The following is a 13,493-nucleotide window of genomic DNA, read 5'->3' as shown; positions in this document are numbered from 1 at the left end:
ACAGTCGTGTATATCCCCCCCTCAAAGAACTTCACTGGACTTTATGCAAACTGGAAACCACAAATCCTGAGGCCGCATGTATTATAGCTGGGGACTTTAACAAAGCAAATTTGAGGAAAAGAATGCCAAAATTGTATCAACACATTGACTCGCACTGCTAAAACAATCGACCACTGCTACACCAACTTCCGGGATGCCTTACAAGGCCCTCCCCTGCCATCCTTTCGGCAAATCTGATTAGGACTCCATTTTGCTCCTCCCTTCATTTCGGCAGAAACTCAAACAGGAAGTAACCATGCTAAGAACTATTCAACGCTGGTCTAACCAATCGGAATCCACGCTTCAAGATGTCTCAGCCACAAGATCAATGTGGTAGGATCTACAGACAATCACATACTACAAACTAGCCACGTCGGACACCGAGATCTTGCTTCCGGACAAGCTAAACACCTTCTTCGCCCGCTTTGAGGATAACACAGTGCCACTGACGCGGCTCGCTATCAAGGACTGTGGGCTCTCCTTCTCCGTGGCCAACATGAGTAAGACATTTAAACGTGTTAACCCTCACAAGGCTGCTGGCCCAGACGGCATCCCTAGCCGTGTTCTCAGAGCATGCGCAGACCAGCTGGCTTGAGTGTTAACTGACATATTCAATCTCTCCCTATCACAGTCTACTGTCCCCACATGATTCAAGATGTCCACCATTGTTCCTGTACCCAAGAAAGCCAAGGTAACTAAATTACTATCGCACCGTAGCACTCACTTCTGTCATCATGAAGTGCTTTGAGAGACTAGTCAAGGACCATATCAAATCTACCTTACCTGATACCCTAGACCTACATCAATTTACTTACTGCCCCAAAAAGATGCACAGACAATGCAATCACCATCGCACTGCATACTGCCCTATACCATCTGGACAATATGAATACCTATGTTAGAATGCTGTTCATTGACTATAGCCCAGCATTCAACATCATAGTACCCTCGGAGCTCATCATTAAGATTGAGGCACAGAGTCTGAACACCACCCTGTGCAACTGAGTCCTGGACTTCCTGACGGGCCGCCCACAGGTGGGGAAGGTAGGAAAACACACCTCCACTTCGCTGATACTCAACACTGGGTCCCCACAAGGATGTGTGCTCAGCCTCCACCTGTACTCCCAGTTCACTCATGACTGCATGGCCTCGCACGCCTCCAACTCAATCATCAAGTTTGCAGGCGACACAATAGCTGTAGGCCTGATTACCAACAACGACATTACAGCCTACAGGAAGGAGGTGAGGGACCTGGGAGTGTAGCGCCAGGAAAAGAACCTCTCACCCAACATCATTAAAACAAAGAAGATAATCGTGGACTTCAAGAAACTGCAGAGGGAACATCCCTCTATCCACATCGACGGGACCACAGTGGAGAAGGTGGAAAGCTTCAAGCTTCTATATTTGTGTGTATTGATGTTAAATTGTTATATTTGATCTGCTTTTAGGGTTTTTTGCAGCTTCCTTGTCCAAGGTTCTCAAAAAGGTTACGAATTGATGCCTCTAGAGCAATTCAAAAGGCTGATTGTTTTCTATGATTGTGTTTTGATTTTAGTGTATTGATGTGAATATTGATGAGCATTATTAATGTGTATGTGTGTTAATGCAGGGCTCAACTGAGAAATACACATTGGTCTCAGCATTACTACCCGTTGAAAAAAATATATAAAAAATGGTATATGAATTATGTATTTGAGTATTTACAAATATATGCCAATACTTTCCATTCCCATATAGGGTTTCTGGGATAATGGTGTTGATGTGAGCCATGGCTAGCCTTTCAAAGCACTTCATGGCTACCGACATGAGTGCTATGGGTCGGTAGTCATTTAGACAGGGATGAGAGAGCCAAGCCTATGGTTTCGTATTTTCAACCCACACACACCAATTGATTAATGGACTGCTGAATGTATATTTGTTTTTATCTTGCTTTGTTTGCTCTTTTCAGTATTATGTCTATCTCTAATAAGCTACCCAGGAAAGGACTGAAAATAGCCCATATTAATATATGCAGCCTTAGAAATAAGGTTAATGAAATCAATAACTTGCTAACATCAGATAACATTCATATATTAGCCATTTCTGAGACTCACTTAGATAATTCATTTGATGATACAGCAGTGGCAATACAAAGCTATACCATCTATAGAAGATGCTTATTGGGGAGGTGTTGCTCTATATATTCAGACCCATATCCCTGTCATGCTTAGAGAATATCTTATGTCAAGTGTTTTTGAAGTGTTGTGGTTGCAGGTCCACTTGACACACCTAAAGCCTTTTCTTTTGGGGTGTAGCTATAGGCCATCAAGTGCTATATATAATGTGTGTGAAATGCTTGCTAGTGTATGTGATGTAAACAGAGAGATCTACTTTCTGGGGACCTGAATATTGACTGGGTTTCATCAAGCTGTCCGATGAAGAGGGAGCTTCTTACTGTAACCAGTGTCTGTAATCTGGTTCAGGTTATTAATCAACCTAGCAGGGTGTTTACAAACACTACATGAAAAAGATAATCCACATGTACCGATCACATTTTTACTAATACTGTAGAACTTTGTTCCAAAGCTGTATCTGTATCCATTGGATGTAGTGATCACAACATAGTGGCTATATCCAGGAAAGCCAAAGTTCCAACAGCTGGGCCTAAAATTGTATATAAGAGATCAAACAACATATGTTGCTGCGACTCTTGTGTGGATGATGTTAAAAATATCAGTTGGTCTGATGTGATTAATGAGGAGCATCCAGACACTGCACTTGATTAATTTATTAAATAGTTTCTTCCAAGTATTGATAAACTGTTAAGAAACTGACTGTTAGAACTGTTAAGGCTCCATAGCTTGAGGAATTGGAAAAACTGTATGGTTGAAAGAGATGGGGCAAAAGGAGTGGCTAATAAGTCTGGCTGCACATCTGACTGGCTTACTTACTGCAAATTGAGAAATATGTGATTAAACTCAACAAGAAGAAAAAACTGTATTATGAAGCCAAGATCAATGATGTAAAGAATGATGAAAAAAACTTGAGTACTTTGAATGAAACTTTGGGCAGAAAGACAAATCAAACTCCATCTTTCATCGAAAGCTTATTCATCACAAAACCATTTGATGTTGCCAATTATTTTAATGATATTTTCACTGGCAAAGTGGGCAAACTTAGGCAGGAAATGCCAACAATGAACAGTGAGCAATTGTATTCATGCAAAAAATAATAATAATGAAAGAAAAGCATTGCAAGTTTGAATTGTGTAAAGTTAGAGTGGGAGAGGTGGGAAAATGACTTATCGATCAATGGTGACAAATCTTCTGGCATTGACAACTTAGATGGAAAGCTACTGAGTATGGTAGCTGACTCTTTTGCCACTCCTCTGTGTCATATTTTCAATCTGAGCCTAAAGGAAAGTCTTTGTCCTTAGGCCTGGAGGGAAGTCAAAGTAATTCCGCTACCCAAGAGTGGTAAAGCGGCCTTTACTGGTTCTAACAGCAGACCTATAAGCTTGCTGCCAGCTCTTCGCAAACTGTTAGAAAAAAATGGGTTTGACCAAATACAATGCTATTTCTCTGTAAACAAATTAACAACAGACTTTCAGCAGAGAAGGGTACTCAACATGTACTGAACTGACACAAATGACTGGTGAATGGTTGAAAGAAATTGATAATAGGATTGTGGGAGCTTTACTGCTGGATTTCAGTGCAGCCTTTGATATTATTGACCATAGCCTGTTGTTGAAATAACGTATGTGTTATGGCTTTTCAACCTCTGTCATATCGTGGATTCAGAGCTATTTATCTAATAGAACTTGAAGAGTTTTCTTTAATTGAAGCTTTTCTAATGTCAAACATGTAAAGTGTGGTGTACCGTAGGGCAGCTCTCTAGGTCCTCTAATCTTTTCTATTTTTACCAATGACCTGCCACTGGCATTAAACAGAGCATGTGGGTCCATGTATGCTGATGATTCAACCATATACGCATCAGCAAAGACAGCTAATGAAGTCACTGAAACCCTTAACAAAGAGTTGCAGTATGTTTTGGAATGGGTAGCCAGTAATAAACTGGTCCTGAACATCTGTAAAACTAAGAGCATTGTATTTGGTACAAATCATTCCTTAAGTTCTAGACCTCAGCTGAATCTGGTAATGAATTGTGTGGCTGTTGAACAAGTTGAAGAGACTAAATTACTTGGCATTACCTTAGATTGTAAACTGTCATGGTCAAAACATATAGATTCAATGGTTGTAAAGATGGGGAGAGGTCTGGCCGTAATAAAGAGATGCTCTGCTTTTTTGACACCACACTCCAAAAAGCAGGTTCTGCAGACTCAAGTTTTGTCTAATCTTGATTATTGTCCAGTCGTGTGGTCCAGTGCTGCAAGGAAAGACCGAGTTATGCTCCAGCTGGCCCAGAACAGAGCAGCGCATTCTGCTCTTCATTGTAATCAGAGGGCTGATATAAATACTGTGCATGCCAGTCTCTTTTGGCTAAAAGTTGAGGAGAGACTGACTGCATCACTTATTTTTATAAGAAACATTAATGTATTGAAAATCCCAAATTATTTGCATAGTCAACTTACACACAGCTCTGAGACATACACTTATCCCACCAGGCATGCCACCAGGGTCTTTTCACAGTCCCCAAATCCAGAACAAATTCAAGAAAGCGTACAGTATTATATAGAGCCTTTTGCATGGAACTTCCTTCTATCTCATATTGCTCAAATAAACAGCAAACCTGGTATAAAAAACAGGCAAAGCAACACCTCACGGTACAACGCCTCTCCCCTATTTGACCGAGACAGTTTGTGTGTATGCATTGATATGTAAGATACGTGTGCCTTTAAAATAAATGTACGTAGATATGTTCTTGAGCTGTTCTTGTCTGTTGATGTTCTTTATTATGTCATTCTGTATTATGTTTTATGTGAACCCCAGGAGGAGTAGCCGCGAATGGGGATCCTAATAAAATACCAAATACCTTAGTGTTCTTGGGCACAGGGACTATGTTGGTCTGCTTGAAACATGTTGGTATTACAGACTCAGACAGGGAGGTTGAAAATGTCATTGAAAACACTTGCCAGTGGGTCAGCGCATGCATGGAGTACACATCCTGGTATTCCGTCTGGCCCTGCGGCCTTGTGAATGTTGACCTGTTTAAAGGTCTTAATCACATGGGGATCCTAATAAAATATCAAATACCTTAGTGCTCTTGTGCACAGGGTCTATGGTGGTCTGCATGTTATTGGGGTAGCCTAGTGGTTAGATCGTTGGACTAGTAACCGGAAGGTTGCAAGTTCAAACCCCGAGCTGACAAGGTACAAATCTGTGTTCTGCCCCTGAACAGGCAGTTAACCCACTGTTCCTAGGCTGTCATTGAACATAAGAATTTGTTCTGAACTGACTTGCTGAGTTAAATAAAGGTAAAATAAAATGACAGAGAGTGTGATGTAATAACATGTTATTACAGAGAGTGTGATCACACAGTCGTCCGGAACAGCTGATGCTCTCATGCATGTTTCAGTGTTACTTGCCTCGAAGCGAGCATAGAAGTAATTTAGCTCGTCTGGTAGGCTCGTGTCACTGGGCAGCTCTCAGCTGTGCTTCCCTTTGTATTCTCTAATAGTTTGCAAGCCCTGCCACATCCAAGCGCCGGAGCCGGTGTAGTACGATTTGATCCTAGTCCTGTATCGACGCTTTGCCTATTTGATTGTTCGCCGGAGGGAATAGCGGGATTTCTTATAAGCTTCCGCTCCTTGAAAGGGGCAGCTCTACCCTTTAGCTCAGCGTGGATGTTGCCTGTAATCTATGGCTTCTGGTTGGGGTATTTACATACAGTCCCTGTGGGGACGATGTCATCGATGCACTTATTGATGAAGCCAGTGACTGTAGTGGTGTACTCCTCAATGCCATCGGAAGAATCCCAGAACATATTCCAGTCTGTGCTAGCAAAACTGTCCTGTAGCTTAGCATCTGCTTCATCTGACCACTTTTTTGTTGAACGAGTCAATGGTGCATCCTGCTTTAATTTTTGTTTATAAGCAGGAATCAGAAGGATAGAATGATGGTCAGATTTGCCAAATGGAGGGCGAGGGAGAGTTTTGTACAAGTCTCTGTGGGTGTAGTAAAGGTGGTCTAGATTTTTCCCCCCCCTCTGGTTGCACATTTAACATGCTGGTAGAAATGAGGAAAAATGTATTTAAGTTTCCCTACATTAAAGTCCCCGGCCAGTAGGAGCGCCGCCTCTGGCTGAGCATTTTCTTGTTAGCTTATGGCGGTATACAGCTCGTTGAGTGCAGTCTTCGTGCCAGCATCGGTCTGTGGTAGTATGTTGACAGCTACAAAAAGTAGAGGATGTAAACTCTCTCGGCAGATAATGTGGTCTACAGCTTATAATGAGATACTCTTCCTCAGGCGGGCAAAACTTTGAGAGTTCCTTAGATATCGTGCACCAGCTGTTGATTACAAATATACATAGACCACCACTCCTTGTCTTGCCAGAGGCTAATGTTCTATCCTGCCGATACAGTGTATAACCTGCTAGCTGTATGCTATTCATGTCATCGTTCAACCATGACTCGGTGAAACATAAGATATTACAATTTTTAATGTCCCGTTGGTAGGATAAATGTGCTTTTAGTTCATCCAATTTATTATCCAGTGATTGTACATTGGCCAATAGTACGGATGGCAAAGGCAGATTAGCCACTCGTCGGCGGATCCTCACAAGGCACCCTGATCTCCTTCCGCGATACCTTTTCCGTCGCTTTCTCCTGTGAATGACGGGGATGGGGGCCTGTTCGGGTGTCTGGAGTAAATCTGGTCCGAAGGATTGCACTATATAGAGGATAGGGTGCCATTTTAATATCAGATGAATTAACACATTTGGGGTTCTTAGAAGAATTCCCAGGAGAAAATGTTTGTCTCTAATTACAATGAGTACAGAGTTTGCTTGTAGTGTTGGTTCTACCTATAAGGAGACCTGTGAGCGTATAAGTATGCACGTGTATAGGTGTATCTTTATGGTTCAAATCTTTAACTTCATGCGATGAGCAATCCCGTATCCGGGATCCTATTTATAGCCTTAAGTTCATTAGCATAACGCAACGTTAACAATTCATGAAAATTGCAAATGAAATGAAATAAATATATTTGCTCTCAAGCTTAGACTTTTGTTAACAACACTGTCATCTCAGATTTTCAAAATATGCTATTGAACTATAGCTAAACAAGAATTTGTGTAAGAGTATTGTTAGCTAGCATAGCTATTAGCCTGGAATTCAGCCGGCAACATTTACACAAAAACAAGAAAAGCATTCAAATAAAATCATTTACCTTTGAAGAACTTCGGATGTTTTCAATGAGGAGACTCTCAGTTAGATAGCAAATGTTCAGTTTTTCAAAAAATATTATTTGTGTAGGACAAATCGCTCCGTTTTGTTCACGTTTGGCTACGAAAAAAACCTGTATCCAGTTATAGCCTCAAGTTCATTAGCATAACGCAACGTTAACTATTCATAAAAATCGCAAATGAAATGAAATAAATATGCTAGCTCTCAAGCTTAGCCTTTTCTTAACAACACTGTCATCTCAGATTTTCAAAATATGCTTTTCAACCATAGCAAAACAAGCATTTGTGTAAGAGTATTGATGGCTAGCGTCGCATTTAGCGTAGCATTTAGCGGGCAACATTTTCACAAAAACAAGAAAAGCATTCAAATAAAAGAATTTACCTTTGAAGAACTTGGGATGTTTTCAATGAGGAGACTCTCAGTTAGATAGCAAATGTTCAGTTTTCCTGAAAGATTCTTTGTGTAGGAGAAATCGCTCCGTTTTGTACATCACGTTTGGTTACCAAAAAAAACGAAAATTCAGTCACCAAAACGCCAAACTTCTTTCCAAATTAACTCCATAATATCGACTGAAACATGGCAAACGTTGTTTAGAATCAATCCTCAAGGTGTTTTTCACATATCTCTTCATTGATATATTGTTCGTGGAAGTCTGCTTTCTCCTCTGAATCACATGGAAAAATACTTGCAGCTGAAGTTTACGCACCAATTTCGACGCAGGACACCAGGCGGACACCTGGTAAATGTGGTCTCTTATGGTCAATCTTCCAATGATATGCCTACAAATACGTCACAATGCTGCAGACACCTTGGAGAAACGGCAGAAATTGTAGGCTCGTTCAGGGCGCATTCACAGCCATATAAGGAGACATTGGAAAACAGCGCTTCAAATATTTTGCTCATTTCCTGTTTGAAGTTTCATCTTGGTTTCACCTGTAGCATCAGTTCTGTGGCACTCACAGATAATATCTTTGCAGTTTTGGAAACGTCAGAGTGTTTTCTTTCCAAAGCTGTCAATTGTATGCATAGTCGAGCATCTTTTCGTGACAAAATATCTTGTTTAAAACAGGAACGTTTTTTTTTACCCAAAAATGAAATACTGCCCCTAGAGTTCCAAGAGGTTAAGGAGCTGTGTGTTGAATTAATGAGCAATATGTTAAATTGTAAAAAAAAATAAAACATTTAATAAAAAAACAAATGTTTTTGTCATTCAGCAAACGGTCTTATCCAGAGCTACTTACAGTATCAATTAGGGTTAAATGCCTTGCTCAAGGGCACATCGATAGATTTTTCACCATGTTGGCTCAGGGATTTGAACCAGCAACCTTTGGTTACTTGTCCAACACTCTTAACCGCTAGGCTACCTTCTCTGTTACAAATCAACAGAGAAAAGGCCACCCAACAGCTGTTAAAAATATCACAGAAATAAATACCTGGCAAGGTATGGTTCATTAATAAGTATTTACCGGTAATTTACATGTACTGTAGGATCAAGAAAATGGAGAAGGCAACAACACTGGAAACTGATAAAGTAAGAGAAAAATAACTGAAGTTCTCAAGGAGGACTGGTAAAGTTCAATATCTGTTTAAGAACAGTCTCTTACTCCAGAGAGGGTAAATCTAACCTGTGACCTAAAGACATTTATCTAGTCCAAGACCAACTCAATTTCCCTCCCTGCATAAATTTGGTTGTTAAATATAGCCAAGTCCAAACTGAGCAGAGACGTCAGGAAGAAAGAAAATATGAGACTGTTTTGGAATACAAATGCCTGGGTCTGGGCTGGATCTGGCAATAGGGTATAGCGGTAGGTCTGGTGTTGAATCTGGGTCTAGAACTGGGCTGACTGTGTGCAGTGCAGGACTCGGTTTCTGTCCCTGTGCTGTAAGAAGATGTCCACTGAATCCTGATTACAACTCTCTAATATTAATAAAGTATATGAGTATAGGACTAGGAGTAGAGTCTAGATCTGGTCCTGGTCTGGCTTTGTGCTGTGCAGGGACCGGTCTCCCTCCACCCTGGCCATATCCTGCTCTGTGAGGAGATGGTGGGAGGAGAGGATGGCCAGTGAATTCTGATTACACCTCAGTAATTTAAAGTAATGAGAGGATCTCATGCTCTGGTGGCTCCTGCTTCCCCCCGGCGGACCAGACGCCAGCCAGCCACCACTCTTAAAAGCCACACTGACCCGCTGCTGATTGGGGATGACACACAGCAGTCGGGGTCTGTGTGTGTGTGTGTGTGCGCGCGCGTGATCACTCTGACAGAAGGACAGACTAATCATCATTCTGACAGACAGGAAGAGAGATATGGTCAGACAGACAAAGAGAGAGAGATATGATGCAGGGGTGTGCTCAGAGACAAGATTTCCCTTCTGGAAACCACACAGATCGAAAGAGGGAGATAGAAAGTGGGAGAGGACAAGCTAAGGGGAGGGAGGGGTGAGAAAGATGGAGAGGAAGAGGGAAAGGACCACAGGAGAGCAGAGGACCACAAGAGAGGCCAGGAGAAAGAGCGAAAGGGAGAGAAAGCACTCACCATCGATCCTGCTGACCAACTCCTCCAGAGCCTTGACTTTTCTTTGGATCCCAGGCTGGGCAAATGTGTAGTTGTCCTTGATTGGAGAGAGAGCGAGAGAATGCGAGAGAGAGAGAGCAGAGAGAGAGAGTGAGAGAGAATGTGAGAGAGAAGAGAGTGTGAGAGAGAGAGCAGAGAGAGGAGAGAGAAAGAGAGGGATGAATTTCACAGTAAGGTGAGGCCTGACTTACTTACTAGGGGTGATGGCTGCACTATTATTGATTTAACTTAAAAACAGAGACAAGACTGTTGTACCAAACTGTACTTCAATAAAGAAAAAGAGGATGTGAGTGAGGAATAGTAATGATGACATATAAACAAACATCTGTGTATACTAGCTGAGGGACACTGGCACACAGAGCATACACAGTCTCATCAGAGCATACACAGCTCGTGATCACCCTGTGGCCATTTTGAAGGGGGCGGACAGACGGACAGACGGAGAGACAGAGAGATGGGGAGAGGGAGAACAGGAGAGATCAGGAGTTGCGCTGTCCTCTCAACCAATAAACACATGCTGACAGGGGATTAAATGCAACATTTACAGTCTAAATGCAAATATCAGACAGCAGGGCTTGAAGGGTGGCTGAACTCACTGATTTGGCATCTGTTTTTCTCCTCCTCATTACTACATTTGACTGTTTTGAGACTAGAATGTATGTTTATAACAATGTCGTGATACCTTATCAACTAACTATGTTTACGTGTTATTCGATTAAATTAATCATGAGCAATTAACTCATTAGGAATTTGGGGCACCACGGAAGAAGTTGTTAAACGAGTTACCTTCGCCCGAATTAAACTCAAAAGATATATAGATATCTTACATCAATAACAGTCAATTATTATCTCAATCTCACTCTGAACGTGGCATAATCCTTGGATCCGGAAGAACGCTAGCCCTTTTGAATAATCAGTACTAAACAAATTGATTTAAATCATTTATTTACCAACAAAATATTAACGAAGAATACACAAAACACACTTACATGAGATAAAAGTCCCTAGTGGACTAACAAGATATGACGGCTTGTTACACATGGAGAGGGAGGGGTAGGTAAAGTTCCCTCCTACTTAAATGGAACCTACGCTCAAAGAAATAATAATACTTTGCACATGAACCACCGCTCTTTCGGATAAGAAATGAAATATATATACACTAGCGTTCAAAAGTTTGGGGTCACTTAGAAATGTTCTTGTTTTTGAAGGAAAATATAATTTTTTTGTCAATTAGAATAGAATAAAATGTATCAGAAATACAGTGGAGACAGTCTTTTTACAACATTAACATTGTACCTTTATTTAACTAGGCAAGTCAGTTACGAACAAATTCTTATTTTCAATGACGGCCAAAGAACAGTGGGTTAACTGCCTTGTTAACCTCTTGAAACTCTAGGGGCGCTATATCATTTTTGGATAAAAAGACGTTCCCGTTTTAAGCGCAATATTTTGTCACAAAAAGATGCTCGACTATGCATATAATTGGTAGCTTTGGAAAGAAAACACTCTGACGTTTCCAGAACTGCAAAGATATTTTCTGTGCGTGCCCTAGAACGTGAGCTACAGGCAAAACCAAGATGAAACGGCATCCAGGAAATGAGCAGGAATTTTGAGGCTCCGTTTTCCATTGTCTCCTTATATGGCTGTGAATGAGAGAGGAATGAGTCTGCCCTTTCTGTCGTTTCCCCAAGGTGTCTGCAGCATTGTGACGTATTTGTAGGCATATCATTGGAAGATTGACCATAAGAGACCACATTTACCAGGTGTCCGCCCGGTGTCCTGCGCTGAAATTGGTGCGCAAACCTCAGCTGCAAGTATTTTTCCATGGAATTCAGAGAAGAAAGCAGGCTTCCACGAACGATATATCAATGAAGAGATATGTGAAAAAACACCTTGAGGATTGATTCCAAACAACGTTTGCCATGTTTCGGTCGATATTATGGAGTTAATTCGGAAAAAGTTTGACGTTGTTGGTGACTGAATTTTCGGTTCGTTTCGGTAGCCAAATGTGATGTACAAAACGGAGCGATTTCTCCTACACAAAGATGCTTTCAGGAAAAACTGAACATTTGCTATGTAACTGAGAGTCTCCTCATTGAAAACATCCGAAGCTCTTCAAAGGTAAATTATTTTATTTATCTGGTTTTTGTGAAAATGTTGCGTGCTAAATGCTACTCAAAATGCTAAGCTAGCTTAGCATACTCTTACACAAATTAGTGAATAGCGATGGTTCAAAAGCATATTTTGAAAATCTGAGATAACAGTGTTGTTAAGAAAAGGCTAATCTTTAGAGCAGGCGCATTATTTTCATTTTATTTGCGATTTTCAGAAATCGTTAACGTTACATTATGCTAATGAGCTTGAGGCTATAACTGTATACAGGTTTTTTTCATAGCCAAACGTGAACAAAACGGAGCGATTTGTCCTACACAAATAATATTTTTTTGAAAAACTGAACATTTGCTATCTAACTGAGTCTCCACATTGAAAACATCTGAAGTTCTTCAAAGGTAAATGATTTTTTTGAATTATTTTCTTGTTTTTGTGAAAATGTTGCTGGCTGAATTCTAGGCTTATAGCCATGTTAGCAATCAATACTCTTACACAAATGCTTGTTTAGCTATGGTTGAAAAGCATATTTTGAAAATCTGAGATGACAGTGTTGTTAACAAAAGTCTAAGCTTGAGAGCAAATATATTTATTTCATTTGCGATTTTCATGAATAGTTAACGTTGCGTTATGCTAATGAGCTTGAGGCTATAAATAGAATCCCGGATCCGGGATTGCGCGACGCAACAGGTTAAGTGGCAGAACGACAGATTTTTACCTTGTAAGCTCGGGGATTCGATCTTGCAACCTTTCGGTTACTAGTCCAAAACTAACGACTAGGATATCTGCCACCCCATTTATAGGCGTACAGAGGCCCATTATCAGCAACCATCATTCCTCTGTTCCGTTGTTAGCTAATTTAAGTTAATCATTTCAAAAGACTAATTGATCATTAGAAAACCCTTTTGCAATTATGTTTGCACAGCTGAAAAATGTTCTGATTAAAGAAGCAATAAAACGGTCATTCTTTAGACTAGTTGAGTATATGGAGCATCAGCATTTGTGGGTTCGATTAGAGGCTCAAAATGGCCAGAAACAAAGCATGTTCTTCTGAAACTCGTCAGTCTATTCTTGTTTTGAGAAATGAAGGCTATTCCATGCGAGAAATTGCCAAGAAACTGAAGATCTCGTACAACGCTGTGTACTACTCCCTTCACAGAACAGCACAACAGCACTGGCTCTAATCAGAATAGAAAGAGGAGCGGGAGCCCCAGTGCACAATTGAGCAAGAGGACAAGTACATTAGTGTCTGGTTTGATAAAACAGACACCTCACAAGTCCTCAACTGGCAGCTTCATTAAATAGCACCTGCAAAACACCCGTCTCAACGTCAACAGTGAAGAGGCGACTCCGGGACGCTGGCCTACTCCGTCCAGTGTCTTGAGTCTTGAGTTTTTTTGCCCATCTTAATATTTTATTTTTATTGGC

General features: G+C 40.9%; 1 protein-coding gene across 1 annotated transcript in view; it reads right to left on the bottom strand.

Moving 5' to 3' along the window:
- LOC135516059 (TBC1 domain family member 22B-like) overlaps positions 1-13,493 on the bottom strand; it is a 186,590-nt gene that overhangs the window by 65,912 nt on the left and 107,185 nt on the right. Inside the window, exon 11 of the mRNA XM_064940060.1 lies at positions 9,918-9,993. Coding sequence (XP_064796132.1) covers positions 9,918-9,993 — 76 coding nt within the window. The remainder of the gene's footprint in view (positions 1-9,917; positions 9,994-13,493) is intronic.

Source organism: Oncorhynchus masou, chromosome 27 (genome assembly GCF_036934945.1).
Source record: "Oncorhynchus masou masou isolate Uvic2021 chromosome 27, UVic_Omas_1.1, whole genome shotgun sequence".
Taxonomy (NCBI): Eukaryota; Metazoa; Chordata; class Actinopteri; order Salmoniformes; family Salmonidae; genus Oncorhynchus; species Oncorhynchus masou.
Note: the sequence above shows the minus strand (reverse complement) of the source record. Positions and strands in the feature narration are given on the sequence as shown.